The sequence below is a fragment of the Oncorhynchus mykiss genome, chromosome 1, assembly GCF_013265735.2.
Source record: "Oncorhynchus mykiss isolate Arlee chromosome 1, USDA_OmykA_1.1, whole genome shotgun sequence".
NCBI lineage: Eukaryota > Metazoa > Chordata > Actinopteri > Salmoniformes > Salmonidae > Oncorhynchus > Oncorhynchus mykiss.
Genome location: NC_048565.1, coordinates 55,629,475 through 55,651,189, shown reverse-complemented (window position 1 = coordinate 55,651,189; position 21,715 = coordinate 55,629,475). Strand labels below are relative to the sequence as shown.

Sequence of the window (21,715 nt, the reverse complement as noted above, 5' to 3'; positions counted from 1 at the left end):
GTGATGTCTGAAATGTTTTGCTGTCTGGTCACAGCTGTACAGAACCTTTGGGGATGATTAAACTTGGTTCAAGCTTCTCTAGTGTCCGTGAGTCATTTACTTTGAAAAATTTGGACCTAACACAATAATCTACACTGACTTTAAGTGTATTTAATAAATCTTCTTCAGGCTAGGGTCTATTTTTTTCCACAACCTGTCTGACTGACAAGCCCAAAGTAAACTGCCTGTTACTCAGGCCCAGAAACCAGGATATGTATATAATTGATACCATTGGATAGAAAACACTTAAGTTCATAGAAATGTTAAAATAATGTATGAGACTATAACACAATAGATATGGTGGGAGAAAATCCAAAGGATTTTTTTTGAGAGCCCATGCTCTTACATTGAAAAGCAATTCCAGCTCCCAGATTGCAATTCCTATGGCTTCTACTAGATGTCAACAGTCTTTTTTTCAAGGTTTCATGCTTTTTGCTGCTTTTGCTGTAAAGCCTATTGTAAATCGGACAATTAGATTGTAGTTAGATTAACAATAATTTATGCTTTTATCTTCTCTAGGGTAGGGGGCAGCATTTGGAATTTTGGATGAAAAGTGTGCCCAAATTAAACTGCCTTCTACTCAGGCCCAGAAGATAGGATATGCATATAATTTGTAGATTTGGATAGAAAACACTCTAAAGTTTCCCAAACTGTTAAAATAATGTCTGTGAGTATAACAGGACTGATTTGGCAGGCGAAAACCTAGGAAAAACCATTCAGGAAGTAGGATTATTAGATTTTTTGTTTTTTACTCAATGCCATTAGAGTATCCATTGATTTAGGACTCAAATTGTTTCAGGCTTGTATTCTGAAAAATGAGGGAATAAGAGCAGTCTGAATGAGTGGACCCTGCCGTGTCACAGAGCTTTTTCATGCGTGCGACCGAGAGTGCCTTTCTTGTTTACCTTTTATATTGACCACGTTATTGTCCGGTTGAAATATTATCGATTATTTAGGCTAAAAACATTGTTTGTCATGTTTATATGAACTTTATGGATACAATTTGGATGTTTTGTCTGCCTGTTGAGACTGCGTTTGAGCCTGTGGATTACTGAAGGAAACGCGCGTACAAAACGGAGGTTTTCGGATATAAAGAGAGACTTTATCGAACAAAAGGAACATTTATTGAATAAATGTATGTCTTCTGAGTGCAACCATATGAAGATCAAAGGTATGTGATTCATTTGATCTCTATTTCTGACTTGTGTAACTCTTCTACTTGGCTGGTTACTGTTTGTAATGATTTGTCTGCTGGGCTATGTTCTCAAATAATTGTTTAAAGCATTTTTGAAATCTGACACCGTGGTTGGATTCACAAGAAGTTAATCTTTAAACCTATGTAAAATAGTTGTATCTTTTCTGATTTTTATAATGAATATTTCTGTATTTGAATTTGGCGCTCTGCAATCTCACTGGATGTTGGCCAGGTGGGACGCTAGTGTCCCACATACCCTAGAGAGGTTAACTGATATAAGACGGATGTACAGAAAGATAGAGAATGACAGAAAAAGACAGACAGCCAGACAGGGCAAACAAGTCAGATCTAAGAGATACATAGAAGGACAAACTGTTGGACATGAGAAGATGAATTTGAGTAAAGGGAGGATAGAAAACCCCACTATTTTTCTTACTGTGTTGTATTGCATAATAGGTCATAGGCATGTCATGTGTCACACAACACCACTGACTGCGTGAATGCCATGACGACTAGGTGAAGAAAATCAATGTCACGCCATTGACAAAAGTGTCACCATTATTCATGCAGTGGTGCGACTATTAACCCCTTGATCACAAACAACCGTTTCCCATCGCAAGTTTGGGTGCCCTACATGACTTAAATCCCTGTCTGACGACTTAAAAGACACTTAAAAAACAAAGTCCTGAATTCATTACTGTACCCAACCCCACTAAGCCTACTTAGTCAGTCCACTTTTCAAGATCACTATGTTGGAGTTTCTAATTTCCGGGCAACATCTGCTGAGATTCTTTTTAGGGAGTAAGCTGTGTGTGTCTCTTCAGCGTACGCTACCTCAATTAATGAGAAAATCTGGGAAACCAGGCTTTTGATAAAGTACGACTGGAGTTTATATATAAATGCCTGGAACATTTACATTTTAGAGAATTTATTATAAAATGGGTTAAAGTCATGTATAATAACCCTAGTTGTAAAATAGTAAATAGTGGCTACTTCTCAGAAAGTTTTAAACTGTCAAGAGGAGTAAAACAAGGCTGTACACTATCGGCATATCTATTAATTATGGCCATCGAAATGTTAGCTATTAAAATCAGATCCAACAATAATATCAAGGGGTTAGAAATCCAGGGCTTAAAAACAAAAGGTGTCCTTGTAAATCCACAATTAGAATCACTCAACAGCCTCATAGAGGATCTAGATACTTTTTCTAACCTCTCTGGATTACAAGAAATTATTAGGTATTGGATAGTAAAAAATACAACTTTTACATTACTGTGTAGTTTACCACTTGTCCACCTGACGATGATGTGGACATACTCAGTATACAAATCCCAGAACAAATAAATGATCTGTTTCCAATACATTTTTATATAAAGTTAGCAAAAATAGGTAAAATCTAGCTACCATGAAAAGGAAAATACCTGTCTATTTGTGGAAAAATCATCCAGATTAACTATTTAGTCATATCCCAGTTTACCTACTGTATTTGATTATGGTATTGCCTACACCTAGCGAACAGTTATTTAAAATATACTGTATGAGAAAAAAATATTAAATCTTATTTGGAACCTGCAAGCCGTAAGGAATATGAATTTGGAAGATAGAAATGATTAAATATTAAAGCATTAGATCTCTCACTTAAGGCTTCAGTCAAAAAAAGGTATTCAGATTTCAACCTCTCAGTTTCAGTTATTTGAAAAGGAAATAATCTCACAAATATCGCTATTTTTAAAACAAGCCATAGAAAGTTGGTTGCAAATCCAATTTAATCCACCTGAGAAAAAAAAAACAGAACAAATAACACAACAAATGTTATTGTTAAATTCAAATACTAATAGATATAAAAAAATAAAAAAATAAATGGAAAAAAAGGTATAATCTTTCTAATTATATCATAATAGGCTGGTGGAGTTATGTCACACATGCAGGAAACAAAAATATATGGAAATGTCTGCTCTACCCAAAACTACAAGCAACTAATTGCAGGATTACTGCAAAAATGGAAGGGGAAAGTGGAAAGGGGGAAACTTGTCTGTCGGCCCTGCGTTAAAGACCATAATTGGTTAAAGAAAATTGTGATAAATAAAAAAGTACACCAGTTTAATTTAAGGACCAAAACAATTACAGCGCTGCCATATAGATTGCAAAATAGTTGGGAAGAGCTTTTCGACGTACCGATTCCATGGCACATGGTTTATGAACTGATACTCCAAACGACACTGGATTCAAAACTTCACAATTTTTTATTTAAATTATTATACAAAATTCTTGCAACCAATAGAATAATATATATTTGAAGTCGGAAGTTTACATACACTTAGGTTGGAGTCATTAAAACTCATTTTTCAACCACTCCACAGTTTCTTGTTAACAAACTGTAGTTTTGGCAAGTCGGTCAGGACATCTACTTTGTGCATGACACAAGTAATTTTCCAAGAATTGTTTACAGACATATTATTTCACTTATAATTCACTGTTCCACAATTCCAATGGGTCAGAAGTTTACATACACTAAGTTGACTGTGCCTTTAAACAGCTTGGAAAATTCCAGAAAATGATGTCATGGATTTAGAAGCTTTTGATAGGCTAATGGACATAATTTCAGTCAATTGGAGGTGTACCTGTGGATGTATTTCAAGGCCTACCTTCAAACTCAGTGCCTCTTTGCTTGACGTCATCGGAAAAGCAAAAGAAATCAGCCAAGGCCTCAGAAAACAAATTGTAGACCTCCACAAGTATAGTTCATCCTTTGGAAGCAATTTCCAAATGCCTGAAGGCACCACGTTCATCTGTACAAACAATAGTACGCAAGTATAAACACCATGGGACCACGTAGGCAACATACCGCTCAGGAAGGAGACGCATTCTGTCTCCTAGAGATGAACGTACTTTGGTGCGAAAAGTGCAAATCAATTCCAGAACAACAGCAAAGGACCTTGTGAAGATGCTGCAGGAAACGGGTACAAAAGTATCTATAGCCACAGTAAAATGAGTCCTATATCGACATAACCTGAAAGGCCGCTCAGCAAGGAAGAAGCCACTGCTCCAAAACAGACTACGGTTTGCAACTGCACATGGGGACACGAGAGATCATACTTTTTGGAGAAATGTCCTATGGTCTGATGAAACACAAATATAACTGATTGGCCATAATGACCATCGTTATGTTTGGAGGAAAAAGGGGGAGACTTGCAAGCCGAAGAACACCATCCCAACCGTATAGCATGGGGGTAGCAGCATCATGTTATGGGGGTAGCAGCATCATGTTGTGGGGGTGCATTGCTGCAGGAGGGATTGGTGCACTTCACAAAATAGATGGCATCATGTGGCAGGAAAATTATGTGGATATATTGAAGCAACATCTCAACTTCAGTCAGGAAGTTAAAGCTTGGTTGCAAATGGGTCTTCCAAATGGACAATGACCCCAAGCATACTTCCAAAGTCGTGGCGAAATGGCTTAAGGACAACAAAGTCAAGGTATTGGAGTGGCCATCACAAAGCCCTGACCTCAATCTTATATAAACATTTCTGGGCAGAACTGAAAAAGTGCGTGAGCAAGGATATGCTATTTGCCTTCATCAAAACAATGTTTTGGTTGCATATTTCATCCTGGAACCTGCCTAGGCACACTGTAGCTGCACAGTTTGCAAAAAGCCTAAAATAGATGAGACACATCTATTATTCCAAAACTGCAGTTAGTGCTTGGAAAACATACTGTATTTCCTTACTTTAATCAACCAGTTATAAGTAGACAATATATCACAGAAGTGAGCCTGACTGTGTATGAAGGCCAAGGGCAGGGTACAGTAGGCCAGACCAGAAAAGAGGGAGGGAAAGAAGGAGAGAGAGAGAGGGAAGTGAACTGACTGTTTTGCCTTGCAGAGATTGGGCAGTGATGGTCTGGACAGGGATCCCAGCTGGCATTGGCCTCCTGTCAGGCGGGTAGGCATACTGGAGAAGAGAGAGAGAGGCAGGGTTGTAATCAATCAGGGGAATTTTCAGCAAGCATACATCCCCATTGCGGGCCAGGGTTGTCTTCATTAGGCACTAAACGGATGAAAACAGACTGGACCATGGAGGAACTTCCTGCAATTGTTCAATAAGAATTGTTGATACTCATGTCACGTTGCAAAAATAATAATAATACAGCCAGGTGTTAGAAGACCCATGTCCATACTAGTCCTCTCACCTTATTGAGGTGTGATGTCCTGCTGTGTCTCCTGTCTATAGTGATATCCCCCTGGTATACAGCCAAGCCCACTTCTGAACCAGTGGAGCTGTGGTTGTAGGAGGAGCGGAGGGGCGAGTAGCCTCCGTACATGGACAAGGAGCCGTGGGAAGGCGAGGGGGGGATAGATTGGATAGATTGGTGACTGTCACCCTGGTGCTCAGACAAGTTGATCATGGTCTTGGGGCTGGGCAGGGTCCCATACGGCCCGGGCGTGGACGACGTCGGCCTGGGGCTAGGTGTGACATTATACTGCTTAGGGTACATTTAATTTCAATTCCGTCAATTCAGGAAGTCAATGGAAATGCCAATTCAGACCGCTGCAATTTGACTGGTGCACTCATGGGTACACTCAATATGGCTGACGGTCCAGCATTACATAACATTAACTTGAATGGGAATATCCAATTATATTTCTAAAGTCTCATGCCTACCTGGGAGTGTAGCCCATTCTCTGCTGCCACTCGTACAGCTGCCACATGGTGTCGTCCCTCATGGAGCGCCTCTTGTCTGCAGGCGAGATCCCCAGACCCAGCCCCATGCCTAGGGCCTGGTCGTATATGGTAGGGGACATGCTGCAGATACTGTCCGGCCGCACCATGCTGTTCCTGGGTAAGGTACGGTAGCCAGGGTCCCCACAGTGGGGCATGACTGGAGGTGCCCGGTGGCTGGGCATGTTCCTAGGCAGGGTCTGGTACGACATGACACTGAGAAGAGAGAAGAGAAAGAGGAGGATCAGAGATGTGATCAAGACAAATCTGACCACAATTCCATTTTGTTGCTCCCAGCCTATAGACAGAAACTAAAAAGGAAATGCCCATGCTCGGTTCTGTTTTTTTAAATATTTTTTTTACCTTTATTTAACAAGACAAGTCAGTTAAGAACAAATTCTTATTTTCAATGACTGCCTAGGAACAGTGGGTTAACTGCCTTGTTCAGGGGCAGAACAACAGATTTTTACCTTGTCAGCTCAGGGATTCAATCTTGCAACCTTTCAGTTACTAGTCCAACGCTCTAACCACTAGGCTACCTGCCGCCCCAACGCTGGTCCGACCAATCGAAATCTACGCTTCAAGATTGCTTCGATCACGTGGACTGGGATATGTTCCAGATAGCCTCAGACAACAACATTGATGAATACGCTGACTCGTTCAGCGAGTTTATTAGCAAGTGCATCAGTGATGTTGTGACTATTAAAACCTTCCCTAACCAGAAACAGTAGATTGATGGCAGCATTTGCGCAAAACTGAAAGCCCAAACCACTGCTTTTAATCATGGCAAAGTGTCCGGAAACATGACCGAATACAAACAGTGTAGCTATTCCCTCAGCAAGGCAATCAAACAAGCTAAGCATCAGTATAGAGACAAAGTAGAGTCACAATTCAACGGCTCAGACACGAGACGTATGTTGCAGGGTCTACAATCAATCACGGATTACAAAAAGAAAACAAGCCCAGTCGCGGACACCAATGTATTGCTGCCAGACAAATTAAAGAACTTCTTTGCTTGCTTTGAGGACAATACAATGCCACTGACACGGCCCACACCAAAACCTGTGGGCTCTCCTTCACAGTGGCCAACGTGAGTAAAAAATGTAAATGTGTTAACCCTGCAAGCCTGCCGGCCCAGACGGCATCCCTAGCCGCGTCCTCAGAGCATGTGCAGACCAGCTGGCTGGTGTGTTTACAGACATATTCAATCAGAATATCCCAGATTTCTGTACCCATATGCTTCAAGAGAGTAATAAAGGTTTGGTATCCTGTTACCCTTTGATTTGACAACATATAACACCAGTATATAGAGAATATTGATTTGGGCTGTAGGTCAATTTCAGTGATATACAGTGCATTCAGAGTATTTAAACAGTTTGCTATGTTACAGCCTTATTCTAAAATTGATTAAAAAATATATACATCCTCATCAATCTACACAAAATAGCCCCTAATGACAAAGAGAAAAAAGGTTTCTAGATATTTTTGCAAATGCATATAAAATTAAAATTCGGACTCTTTGCGATGAGACTCGAAATTGAGCTTGGGTGCATCCTGTTTCCACTGATCAACATTGAAATGTTTCTACAACTTGATTGGAGTCCATCTGTGGTAAATTCAATTGATTGGACATGATTAGGAAAGGCACACACCTGTTTACATAAGATTCCACAGTTTACAATGCATGTCAGAGCAAAAACCAATTCATGAGGTCAAAGGAATTGGCCGAGACAGGATTGTGTCGAAGCACTGACCTGGGGAAGTGTACCAAAACATTTCTGCAGCTTTGAAGGTCCCCAAGAACACAGTGTTCTACATCATTCTTAAATGGAAGAAGTTAGGAACCACCAAGACTCTTCGTAGAGCTGCCCGCCCGTCCAAACTGATCAATCGGGGGAGAAGAGCCTTGGTCAGGGAGGTGACCAAGAACCCAATGGTCTCTCTGATAGAGCTCCAGAGGTCCTCTGTGGAGAACCTTCCAAAAGGACAACCATCTCTGCAGCACTCCACCAATCAGGCCTTTATGGTAGAGTGGCCAGATGGAAGCCACTCCTCAGTAAAAGGCACATGACAGCCCACTTGGATTTTGGCAAAAGGCACCTAAAGAACTCAGACCATGAGAAACAAGATCCTCTGGTCTGATGAAACCAAGATTGAACTCCTTGGACTGAGCCAAGACAACGCAGGAGTGGCTTCGGGACTAGTCTCTGAACGTCCTTGAGTGGCCCAGCCAGAGCCCAGACTTGAACCCGATCGAACATCTCTGGAGAGACCTGAAAATAGCTGTGCATCAGCGCTCCCCATCCAACCTGACAGAGCTTGAGAGGATCTGCAGAGAATAATTGGAGAAACTCGCCAAATATAGATGTGCCAAGCTTGTAGCGTCATACCCAAGAAGACTCAAGGCTCTAATCGCTGCCAAAGGTGCTTCAAGAAAGTATTGAATAAAGGGTCTGAATGTTCATGTGATTTCAGTTTTTAATTTTTAATACATTTGCAAACATTTCTAAAAATCTGTTTTTGCTTTGTCATTATGTGGTATTGTACATAGATTAAATGAGGGAAAATACATTTTAGAAGAAGGCTGTAAAGTAACAAAATGTGGAAAAAGTCAATGGGTCTGAATACTTTCCGAATGCACTGTATGCAGAGGATGAAGAAAACACATCCCTGGAGGACAAATACACTCAATGAAGAGTTAAAGACTTCCTCTCCTTAGCAAACTCTGTATCTATGAGACTTTATATACATGCTAACAGCAAGCAGCTTTAATTGTAAAACTTCTCACCACTATCCTGCGAGTGCATACACACACTGTTAACGACACATTTTTCTAGCTGAAATCCAGATTACATTTTTTGTCCAACCTTGTGGTGAGTGCATCTGTGCTATGAACCCTTAGCCACTGTTATTTTCAATAATTTGTCAGCTGCCATAACCCATGTGTGTGTGTGTAACAGATATGATAAACACACCATGGTGTTTGAGGAGTGTGAAGTGTGTGAGCAAACGTATGCACACACAGACATGCTTCAAAGGAAAGAGAAGAAACACCCTTAAGCCAAATATGATTATTCTACCAACCAAAAATATTTGCACAGATTAGAGACAGTGCAGATAGAGACTGAGAGATAGCCAGAAACAGAAAGAAAAGATAGCCAGAGCAGCCTATTACCCTCACTTACAGATGCTGGATAACGCAACTAGAGACTGGAGACTGCTACTGAACTCAGGGGAAATGAAGCATCATGCGTAACTGCTGCGGTGGAGCAGGTTGGGGTGAGGCATGGAGACCATTTATGCCCAGTAATGGTAAACAGAGCACGCACGCACACACAAACTGCTGGAGAAGTAGGAGTTCAGATGGAGCAAACATTTAAGTGGCTGCTGTCTGGATGGAGATATCAGGCCATAGCCCAAATTAAGATGAGGAGATGCTCTGAAGGATCTGGCTGGATGGGTCAAGCTGAGCATTCCTCCCCCAATTAAGCGGGCAAGCCCGGGGTTGTGTTCAGTAAAGCACAGTAGCAAAACATGTTGACTCTTAAAATGAAAAAAAAGTTGTTCTTATTAGACCAGAGTCCAGATAATTCCTCCCTGCTTCAGTCCATTTTATTCCGTTTGGTGCCTAATGAACACCAACTTGCCCAGATGAGCAGTCGGTTAGTCAGTCCATCTCTCGTCCTCTGCATCTCTGTGGTTTACTGCATTACCATGAATGATTTATGAGTTCCTATCTGTTCTGTTTGGCTCGAGATACAGATTTAACACAATACTGAAATCCAAACACCCAGCAATGATCTCATATTGCAGAATGACTATTCTCACTTTAATACGCACTTTAAACTGTAGCGTTTGCAAATGCTGCTGCCTGCTTGGTTTCGGTGAGATAGTCATAGTCATAGTACATGCCAAATGTGTGGCTTAAAATAATGGAAGTAATAATTGTCATTCATGTTTAAAAAAAAGAGGTGCTTTAGACTGCAGTGTTTTGTAAACACACACACACACACGCACGCGCGTGCGCGGTCTGTCACTAGATGCTGGTGCTGGGCTGCTGCATGATTCAGAATTTCTAACAGGACTAAGACTAGTTCACTTTCACCCCTCTCTTTCATCTGCTGTCAGATGATACAGGCTATAAGAAGAAGAATACTGTATTGATCCATTTTTCTTACAGTCCAGAAAGAACAATACACAATTAACTGTCCTACAATAACTTCTACTGCACTGAAGACAGGAGCAGACTCTCATACATTTGGCATCAAGTGTAGGCCTACAGTATGTCTTCTGGTCTGGTCAGTGTGACTGGAATCAAAAAGTAGGAAACTACAGAGGGCTTTACATTTCTAAAAGGGTTTGGATCAGAGAGAGGACGCACACTATTTTGTGGGTCTGAAAAAGTATCAGAGAGGTCAGTGAACAATGTGTAAAAAATAAAGAAAAACAAGTCATGCACACTACTTGTAGTGATCACAAATATGTAATAAAAATAATAAAAACTGCACCAGAAGTGAAGGAACTGAGGCAGTTCATGCAGTCATTTACTGTATTGGCTTCTGAATTGAATTTCTATTCCGGAATTATTTGTTCAGTCCAGGAATACATACACATTTCAAGTTCTCTGAGATAACATTTTGAGACACCAAGAAAATACCCACCCACCCACCTTCTAGTGTCGTCGTCCTGGTTGCGTACTCTCTGTGTGCGGACCCACTGTTCCAACTGCTGCATGGAGCTGGTCCTGGTCAGGGCCCTGGGCTCAGGCTCTTGCTGGGGGTACTGGGGGGTAGGAGTGGTAGTGGTCATGCTGCCCAGAATGGAGGGGGTCTGGTGGGGCTCGTGGTGGGCCATCATCTCCCCTGGGCTCCGGTCCCTGGACCCATTCACCTAGAGTTTGAAGTTCAAACTTATTCTCACATTGTAGAAATATCACAAGCTCTCCTTGAAATGGATGACATTTACAATGAAATACTACAGCTGCAATTTACAATGAACAATGTTTCAACTAATAAAAATTACATAAAATAGAGTATACCAATAAAGGAAACAACAGCAATACAAGTTATATCATTAAGGTGGCCTTCACACCAAATTGTTTTGGAGCGGTTTTACCAAAATCTGGTGCATTTACCCCCTTAGTTCGGTTAGTTTGGACTGGTGTGAACACACTATCCACACTCAGAAGAGCACCAAAAGTCGCACTGTGGTTCACTCAAAAAGAGTGGTCTCGGTCATTCTCCATTTGTACCATGGTAAGGTTTGTTGCAGGTGTGAACACAGTCCGGACCAAACACAGGAAAAGAACGAGAGGCGAAGACCAAAGAGAATGTGAAACCAACTGGACCAAATGAAAAAAATACAATGTAACAAATAATCTAACTCTGATTCGATCTATAGTGCAGAACTACACCACCAAAACCAAAAGAATGTGTACACCTGCTCGTCGAACATCTCGTTCCAAAATCATGGGCATTAATATGGTGTTGGTTCCCCCTTTGCTGCTATAACATCCTCCACTCTTCTGTGAAGGCTTTCCACTAGATGTTGGAACATTGCTGAGGGGACAGGCTTCCATTCAGCCACAAGAGCATTAGTGAGGTCAGGCATTGATGTTGGACGATTAGGCCTGGCTCGCAGTCGGCTTTCCAATTCATGGTTGAGATAAGGGCTCGGTGCAGGCCAGTCAAGTTTTTCCACACGATCTCGACAAACCATTTCGGTATGGACCTCACTTTGTGCACGGGGGCATAGTCATGCTGAAACAGGAGAGGGCCTTTCCCAAACTGCTGCCACAAAGTTGGAAGCACAGAATCGTTTAGAATGTCATTATATGCTGTAGCGTTAAGATTTCCATTCACTGGAACTAAGGGGCCTAGCCTGAACCATGAAAAACAGCCCCAGATCATTATTCCTCCTCCACCAAACTTTACAGTTGGCACTAAGCATTGGGGCAGGTATCGTTCTCCTGGCATCCGCCAAACCCAGATTCGTCAGTTAGACTGCCAGATGGTGAAGTGTGACTCATCACTCCAGAGAACGCATTTCACCTGCTCCAGAGTCCAATGGTGGCGAGCTTTACACCACTCCAGCCGATGCATGGCATTGCGCATGGTGAACTTAGGCGTGTGCTGCTGCTCGGCCATGGAAACCCATTTAATAACAAACAAATTATGCGGATTTGGGCAGTCTTGATAGAATTTTTTTTGCAGCAATGCAATGGTTCATTGCATCAGTCCAAAACGTTGCACATACACCGCTGCCACCTAGTGGCCAAAATCTACATTGCACCTGGGCTGGAATAATACATTAAGGTCTTTTTCTTGCATTTCGAAGATGGTGCATTTTTTTTTTTTTTAAATAACGGTTGTTTGTATTATCTTTTACCAGAACTGTTGTGTTATATTATCCAACATTTCTTTCACATTTCCACAAACTTCAAAGTGTTTCCTTTCAACTGGTACCAATAATATGCATATCCTTGCTTCAAGGACAAAAGGGGCGGATCCTTCACAGTATAAAGCTCCTGATGAACAGTTATTGTGCTAACGTTGCTTCCAGAGGCAGTTTGGAACTTGGTAATGATTGTTGCAACCGAGGACAGACGATGTTATGTTCTTCAGCACTTGGCGGTCCCGTTCTTCGCGGCTGAGTCGTTGAGCTTCTAGACGTTTCCACTTCACATTACCAGCACTTACAGTTGACCGGGGCAACTCTAGCACGGCAGAAATTTGACGAACTGACTTGTTGGAAAGGTGGCATCCTATGACGGTGCCAAATTGAAAGTCTCTGAGCTCTTCAGTAAGGACATTCTACTGCCAACGTTTGTCTATAGAGATTGCCTGGCTGTTTGCTCGATTTTATACACCTGTCAGCAACGGGTCTGGCTGAAATAGCCAAATCAACTAATTTGAAGGGGGGGTCCACATACTTTTGTATATACAGTACCAATCAAAAGTTTGGACACACCTACTCATTCAAGGGTTTTCTATAGTTTTACTATTTTCTACATTGTAGAATAATAGTGAAGACATCAAAACTATGAAATAACACATATGGAATCATGTAGAAACCAAAACAGTCTTGAAAGAGTTCCCACATATGCTGAGCACTTGTTGGCTGCTTTTCCTTCACTCTGCCATCCAACTTAACCCAAACCATCTCAACTGGGTTGAGGTCGGGGGATTGTGGAGGCCAGGTCATCTGACGCAGCACTCAATCACTTTCCTTCTTGGCCAAATGACCCTTACAAAGCCTGGAGGTGTGTTTTGGGCAATTTTCCTGTAGAAACAAATGATAGCCCCACTAAGGGCAAACCAGATGGGATGGCATATCGCTGCAGAATGCTGTGGTAGCCATGCTGGTTAAGTGTGCCTTGAATTCTAAATAAATCACAGACAGTGTCATCAGCAAAGTATCCCGACACCATCACACCTCCTCCTCCATGCTTCACGGTGGGAATCACACAGGCAGAGATCATCCATTCACGTACTCTGCGTCTCACAAAGACATGGCGATTGGAACCAAAAATCTCATATTTGGACTCATCAGACCAAAGGACAGATTTCCACCAGTCTAATGTCCATTGCTTGGCCCAAGCAAGTCTCTTCTTATTATTGGTGTCCTTTAGTAGTGGTTTCTTTGCAGCAATTCGACCATGAAGGCCTGATTTACTCAGTCTCCTCTGAACAGTTGATGTTGAGACGTGTCGGTTACTTGAATTCTGTGAAGTGCAATCTGAGGTGCAGTTAATTGACGATTATTGAGGCTGGTAACTCTAATGAACTTATACTCTGCAGCAGATGTATCTCTGGGTCTTCTGTTCCTGTGGCGGTCATCATAGCGCTTGATGGTTTTTGCGACTGCTCTTGAAGAAACATTCAAAGTTCTTGAAATGTTTCGGATTGACTGGTTACTACATGATTCCATATGTGTTATTCATAGTTTTGCTGTCTTCACTGTTATTCTACAATGTAGAAAATAGTACAATTAAAGAAAACCCTGGAATGAGTAGGTGTGTCCAAACTTTTTACTGGTACTGTAGTGTATGTGTTGAAGATGCCATCAGGGACAGTCTTGATCATCAGGGACAGTCTTGATCAGTATCATAGAATAAATATCAGGGTCAGTCACAGCTTAAGTGTTCATTTAACAGTGTCGTTAGGTAGGCATGGCTGACTTCAAGCTAGTGCTCTGTTCTTATCAGTGGTGTAAAGTACTTAAGTAAAAAATACTTTAAAGTAATATTTAAGTTGTTTTTTGGGGTATCTGTACTTTACTATTTATATTTTTGACAACTTTTACTTTCACTACAGTCATAAAGAAAATAATGTACTTTTAACTCGTAACTCGTAACTTAGTACTCGTTACATTTTGAATGCTTAGTAGGACAGAAAATGGTCCAATTCATACCCTTATCAACAGAACCTCCCTGGTCATCCTTACTGCCTCTGATCTGGCGGACTCACTAAACACAAATGCATCGTTTCTAAATTATGTTTGACTGTTGGAGTGTGCCCTTGGCTATCCGTAAAATAAATAAAATAAAAATTGTGCAGTCTGGTTTGCTTAATATAAGGAATTTTAAATTATTCACACTTTTACTTTTAATACTTAAGTATATTTTAAACCAAATATTTTAGACATTTACTCAAGTACTAATTTACTGTGTGAGTCACTTTTACTTGAGTAATTTTCTATTAAGGTATCTTTACTTTTACTCAAGTACTTTTTCCACCACTGGTTCTTATGTCCATTTGTATATCTTGTGTTCACCTGTGGGGATCTGTAGAGCCCTTCTGGTGTGTCTGCCTGTCGTGGGGATCCATCTCTGATGTTAGCAGCAACAGCTGCTTCCTTTGTCCGGCTGAGGTTTGATGCTGTTGATCTTAGTAAGCGGACGGTCTCTCTCTGCTCCTTCTTTCTGGAAACCGTAGCGCTCCGCGTCACACTGCTTCCTGTTCCCCTTCTCCTCGGTGGAGGTTACCTTGGTTATGGCAGCAACGGTGTAAAGTTCCTGTTCCTGCTCAGCCTCAGCTTGGTTCCGCTTGTTGTTCTGGATCACTGGTCGGGTTAGGACTGTTCGGTGGTTCTGGGTAATGTGGTTACTGAAGTCCTGAGGACGGCACTGTTCTACTTGTATTAACCTGCTGGAGAGATGGAAAGAGGGAGAGAGGATGGATCGGAGGATGATGGGAGGATGAGGAAAGGGGAGGAGGAAGAGGAAGAGGAGGGGAGGAGGAGGAAGATGAGGAGAGAGGGGTATGGAGAGAGGGAGGAATGAGAGAGAATTAAAGGAGAGCAAAGTCAACGATCCAAGATACAAGATATAATCAAGATACCGTTGCACAGGAGAGAGTGAGAGAGAGAAGGGAGCAACACCCCACATAGAGACCAATAACTAAATCAGCCAAGCAAAGCCTTATATAAGGCACCAATGACAGTGTTTCCACAGATGCAATGATTGAGTCCTTTATCCAGTCAGAATATATCATAATAGAACCTTCCTCTCTGACACTCATAACAACCTTCCTCTCTGACACTCAGCCAAACCTTATAATACGTGGGCAGCAGCTCTGAGACAGACTTGGGTTCAAATAATATTTTGAATGTTTTCAAATACTGGTAATTTATCTGGAATTGATTGAGCTTGCCTGGCACAATGGAACCAACAGAATAGTCACAGAAGTGCAAATTCCACCCAACTGGCATTACAGACAGACTAAAGCAAAAACTAAAAGGATTTGAAATATTTCAAATAGTATTTGAACCCGGATCCATCTCTGACACTCAGCCATGCTTTATGCTGATATTGCTGCTGCTCTGAGACAAAGGGAAAGTGATTCTATGAGGGGCTAAGCTACAATAGATCCTGCAGCTGCCAGCCCAGTGCTGAGAGAGGAAACCAGAGAAGACCAATAAACTATTGGCTCTGACTCCAGTCCAGACTGACAGGCCCGGAAGATGCTGCCGCTCATCAGACCTGCTGGCAACCCCTCCCTGACCTCTCTGGGGTCAAGCACTCATGCAGTTCCATATGAGTTCCACACACACACATGCAGGCACGCACACATATCTGTTAAACAGGTTGGTGCCTTGGCTCTCTCAAGGTAATGGATACCATTGGTCCTTTGACTTGTATGAGCTGAAGGTCACGTCAACAAAGGCAATCCACCGGAAGACACAGTGTGGGAATCTCAGTGTTAAGAGAGAGTGAAAAGTGAGAAGAGAGTGAAAAGTGAGAAGAGGGTGAGCGAGATAGAGAGTGGAATAGAGGCACAGAGAAAAAGAGATAGAAAGAAAAGTAAGAGAGACCAATTTGTTAAACTCAGACTGTTGGTGTTTAATGGCAGTAGCCAGCAACATAATGTGTTTCCCTGCCCTCTGCTTGTCTGTGTCTCTTTCAGGACTATGGAAGTCACATAGGGCCCTATGAAAACCTTGTCTGTATGACCTCATCAGGCATGTTTCTGCTGCATTGCACACCACTGACTGGCTGATCAGGAGTATATTTAGCTGGAAGAAAGGCTGCGAGGTAGTTTTATTTTTGTATTTAAGGTTGTTTACTTCTGGGTGTTTTTATGAATGCATGAAAGGTTTTATGCTCAAACAACTAGAGTAGAGGTACGATGGGTACAAATACAGTAAAGGTTATTATGAGTTCCAAGATAAAGCAACATGTTTTGGTTGAATTACAAGAGGTAGATTTTAAGACTGTACCACCAGGTTTTAAGAGTAAGAGAAGGTAAGGAAAAGGGCAAAAGCAGTAGAGGAGATGGGATGAGATTAATAAATAGACTAAAGTGCCATTTGCGCCAGTCCCTACAGGGAGAAGGTTAGGGCCCTGGCAGGGTGGTGCCCGGAAAATAGCCTCTCCCTCAACGTCAACAAGACGAAGGAGCTGATCGTGGACTTCAGGAGACAGCAGAGGAAGCACGTCCCTATCCACATCGACAGGGCCACAGTGAAGAGGGTGAAAAGCTTCAAGTTCCTAGGTATGCACATCACTGACAACCTAAAATAGTCCATCCACACAGACAGTGTGGTGAAGAAAGCAAAACAGAGCCTCTTCAAACCTCAGGAGGCTGAAGAAATTTGCTTTGGCCCGTAAGACCCTCACAAACTTCTACAGATGAACCATTAAGAGCATCCTTTTGGGCTGTATCACCGCTTAGTACGGCAACTGCAACATCCACAATCGCAGTGCTCTCCAGAGCCCAACATTTTAACTGGGGCACACTGCCTACCCTCCAGGACATGGACAGCACCTGGTGTCACAGGAAGGACCTCAGCCACCCGAGCCATGGCCTGTTCACCCCAGTACCTAGAAGGTGGAGACAGTACAGCTGCATCAAAGCTGGTTCCGAGAGACTGAAAAACAGCTTCTATATCCAGACCATCAGAATGTAAAATAGTCACCACTAGCTAGCCTCCGCCCAGTATCCTGCCCTGAACTGTACTCACTGTTACTAGCCGGCATCCACCTAGTACTCAAGCCTGCACTTTATAGTCTGCTGCCCTGTGTAAACTGAAGAAAAATATAAACGCAACATGCAACAATGTTGAAGTATTGTTGGCGCAGGAGAGGAAGGCAGACGTTGTGTTTTTTTGTTTGTTTATCTGCGTTGTAAAAACATTTTTTTTAAACTTATTTTGTACATAATGTTGCCCCTACTGTCTCTTATGATCAAAAATAACTTATAGACATCATGACTGCGATTACTCACCATGGACTAGCAGAATCCTTTTTTTCCTTACACGAATCTGACGAGCCCGACACAAAGGTTATACAGCTTCCTCGGGAACAGGCCCCGATCCCTGTGATCTCCATGAAGAGGCGGCGGAGATAGAGGGGCCGAAGAGTGGGCTGCCTTCTATGAATTCGTAGGGCGATAGAATAAACCCCACACTTCCCTCCATTCTGATAGCAAACGTGCAATCTTTGGAGAATAAAATCGACGAGTTACACGGAAGATTAAACTACCAACGGGACATTAAAACTGTAAAATCCTATGCGTCACAGAGTCGTGGCTGAACAACGACATTATCAACATACAGCTGGCTAGTTATACAATGTACTGGCAGGAGGATAGAACAGCGGCGTCTGGTAAGACTAGGGGCAGTGGTCTATGTATTTTTGTAAATAACAGCTGGTGCACGATATCTAAGGAAGTCTCGAGCTATTGCTCGCCTGAGGTAGAATATCTCATGATAAGCTGTAGACCACACTACCTACCGAGAGACTTTTCATCTGTATTCTTCATAGCTGTTTACATACCACCACAGTCAGAGGCTGGCACTAAGAAAACATTGAATGAGTTGTATTCCGCCATAAGCAATCAGGAAAACGCTCACCCAGAGACGGCGCTCCTAGTAGCCGGGGACGTTAATGCAGGGAAACTTAAATCTGTTTTACCAAATATCTATCAGCATGCCAACCAGAGGAAAAAGAACTCTGGACCACCTATACTCCACACACAGAGACGCATACAAAGCTCTCCCTCGCCCTCCATTTGGCAAATCTGACCATAATTCTATCCTGCTGATTCCTGCTTACGAGCAAAAATTAAAGCAGGAAGCACAAGTGACTAGATCAATGCAAAAGTGGTCAGATGAAGCAGATGCTAAGCTACAGGACTGTTTTGCTAGCACAGACTGGAATATGTTCTGGGATTCCTCCGATGGCATTTAGGAGTACACCACATCAGTCATTGGCTTTGTCAATAAGTGCATCGATGACATTTACAGGCAGCATCTACACTGAGATAAAGACTAGATCTGCCGCTTTGGGACTCTGTAGCCATGAAGTTCTTTGAAAGGCTGGCCATGGCTCACATCAACACCATTATCCCAGAAACCCTAGACCCACTCCAATTTGCATACCGCCCCAAAAGATCCACAGATGATGCAATCTCTATTGCACTCCACACTGCCCTTTCCCACTTGGACAAAAGGAACACCTATGTGAGAATGCTATTCACTGACTATAACTCATGCTTTCAACACCATATTGCCCCCATAGCTCATCAATAAGCTAAGGACCCTGGGACTAAAAACCTCCCTCTGCAACTGGATCCTGGACTTCCTGACGGGCCACCCCCAGGTAGTAAGGGTAGGTAACAAAACATACACCACGCTGATTCTCAACATAGGGGCCCCTCAGGGGTGTGTACTCAGTCCCCTCCTGTACTCCCTGTTCACTCATGACTGCACGGTCAGGCACGACTCCAACACCATCATTAAATTTGCTGATGACAAATTTGCTGATCAGGTAGGCCTGATCACAGACAACGATTAGACAGCCTATAGGGAGAAGGTCAGAGACCTGGCCGTGTGCTGCCAGGACAACAACCTCTCCCTCAACGTGATCAAGACAAACAAGATTGTGGATTACAGGAAAAAGAGGACCGAGCACGCCCCCATTCTCATCGACGGTGCTGCAGTGGAGCAGGTTGAGAGCTTCAAGTTCCTTGGTGTTCACATCACCAACAAACAAACATGGTCCAAGCACACCGAGACAGTTGTGAAGAGGGCACGACAAAACCTATTCCCCCTCAGGAGACTGAAAAGATTTAGCATGGGTCCTCAGATCCTCAAAAGGTTTGACAGCTGCACCATCTAGAGCATCCTTACTGGTTGCATCACTGCCTGGTATGGCAACTGCTCGGCCTCTGACCGCAAGGCAATACCGAGGGTAGTGCGAACAGCCCAGTACATTACTGGGGCCAAGCTTCTTGCCATCCTGGACCTCTATACCAGGCGGTGTCAGAGGAAGGCCCCTAAAAATGGACTTCAAAGACTTCAGCCATCCTTGTCATAGACTGTTCTCTCTGTTACTGCAGAGGTCCAAGAGGCTTCTAAATAGCTTCTACCCACAAGCCATGAGACTCCTGAACATCTAGTCAAATGGATACCCAGACTATTGCATTGGTCCCCCCCCCCCCTCTTTACACCACTGCTACTCTCAGTTGTCATCTATGCATAGTCACTTTAATAACTGTACCTAAATGTACGTACTACCTCAACTAACCGGTGCCCCCGCACATTGACTCTGTATCGGTACCCTCCTGAAAATGGCCTCAAAATTGTTATTCTGCTCTTTAATTACTTGTTACTTTTATCTTTTATTCGATTCCATATATTTTATGAAACTGCATTGTCGGTTAGGGGCTCGTAAGTAAGCATTTCACTGTACGGTTGTATTTGGCATGTTACTAATTGTCACGCCCTGACCTTAGAGATACTTTAAGTTCTCTATTTGGTAGGTCAGGGTGTGACTAGGGTGGGAAATCTATGTTTATATTTCTTTGTTGGCCGAGTATGGTTCCCAATCAGAGGGAGCTGTCTATCGTTGTCTCTGACTTGGGATCATACTTAGGCAGCCCTTTTCCCTCCTTCAGTTGTGGGATCTTGTCTTTGTGTTGCATGTGTTGCACTCCTAGCTTTACGTTCGCTGAGTTGTTTATTGTTTTTGGTGGAACATTTAAAATTAAAATGCATGCCTACCACGCTGCACATTGGTCTTCATTTAACGACGGACGTAACACAATTTGATATGAGGAAATCAGTCAATTAAAAAAATTCATTAGGCTCTAATCTACGGATTTCACATGCGCGGGTATACTGATATGTATCTGATGGTCTGAGAAAATACCAAAACACCATCAGAAAACACCATTTGCCTCATGCAGCGCGACACATCTCCTTTGCATAGACTTCTTCAGGCTGTTGATTGTCACCTGTGGAACATTGTCCCTCTTCAATGGCTGTGCGTAACAGGCTGTCGTATACATCAATCCAGAGCATCCCAAACATACGCAATGGGTGACATGTCTGGTGAGTATTCAGGCCATGGAAGAACAGGGACCTTTTCAGCTTTCAGGAATTGTGTACATATCCTTGCGATGTCTGTGCATTATCATGCTGAAACATGAGGTGATGGAAGCGGATGAACGGCACTACAATGGGCCTCAGGATATCGGCACGGTATCTGTTCATTCAAATTGCCATCGATAAATTCTAATTGTGTTCATTGTCCGTAGCTTATGCCTGCCCATACCATAACCCAACTGCCACCATGGGGCATTCTGTTCACAACGTTGACATCAGCAAACTGCTTGCCACACGATGCCAGACACGCTATCTGCCCTCTGCCCGGTAGAGTTGAAACCAGGATTCATCTGTAAAGAGCACACTTCTCCAGCGCACCAGTGGCCATCGAAGGTGAGCCTTTGCCCAATGAAGTCGGCTGCAACGCCGAACTGCAGTCAGGTCAAGACCATGGTGAGAACGACGAGCAATGCTTTACTGAGACGTTTTCTGAGTATTTGTGTAGAAATTCTACAATTGTGCAAACCCACAGTTTGATCCGTTGTCTGAGTGGCAGGTCTCAGATGATCCCACAAGTGAAGAAGTCGGATGTGGAGGTCCTGGGCTGGCTTGGTTACACGTGGTCTGCGGTTGTGAGTGTCAGAAGGTGAGTGTAGCTGGTGCATGAAGTCAGGCACAGGAGAGCAAAAACTGAGTGAGCAATGTACTTTACTCATAAATCAAGGCACAAGGTAACAAATACACTTGACCAAATACATACTGTAAATATTACGCACGGGTGAAAACAGCACCCGTCAAAAAACCAGCCATCATGAACCGACATGAACATAAAAACAATCACACACAAAAAAACAGGGGGGAAACAGAGGGTTAAATACATGAACATGTAATTGGGGGAATGAAAACCAGGTGTGTAGAAAATGATTAAATGTG

General features: G+C 42.8%; 1 protein-coding gene across 1 annotated transcript in view; it reads right to left on the bottom strand.

Moving 5' to 3' along the window:
• The window catches only part of LOC110532459 (pleckstrin homology domain-containing family A member 5), a 109,425-nt gene that overhangs the window by 20,655 nt on the left and 67,055 nt on the right, over positions 1 to 21,715 (bottom strand). Inside the window, exons 7-13 of the mRNA XM_036989714.1 lie at positions 14,795 to 15,102; positions 11,088 to 11,110; positions 10,623 to 10,843; positions 5,897 to 6,169; positions 5,424 to 5,697; positions 5,102 to 5,185; positions 2,520 to 2,530 (exon numbers count right to left, since the gene is read on the bottom strand). Coding sequence (XP_036845609.1) covers positions 2,520 to 2,530; positions 5,102 to 5,185; positions 5,424 to 5,697; positions 5,897 to 6,169; positions 10,623 to 10,843; positions 11,088 to 11,110; positions 14,795 to 15,102 — 1,194 coding nt within the window. The remainder of the gene's footprint in view (positions 1 to 2,519; positions 2,531 to 5,101; positions 5,186 to 5,423; positions 5,698 to 5,896; positions 6,170 to 10,622; positions 10,844 to 11,087; positions 11,111 to 14,794; positions 15,103 to 21,715) is intronic.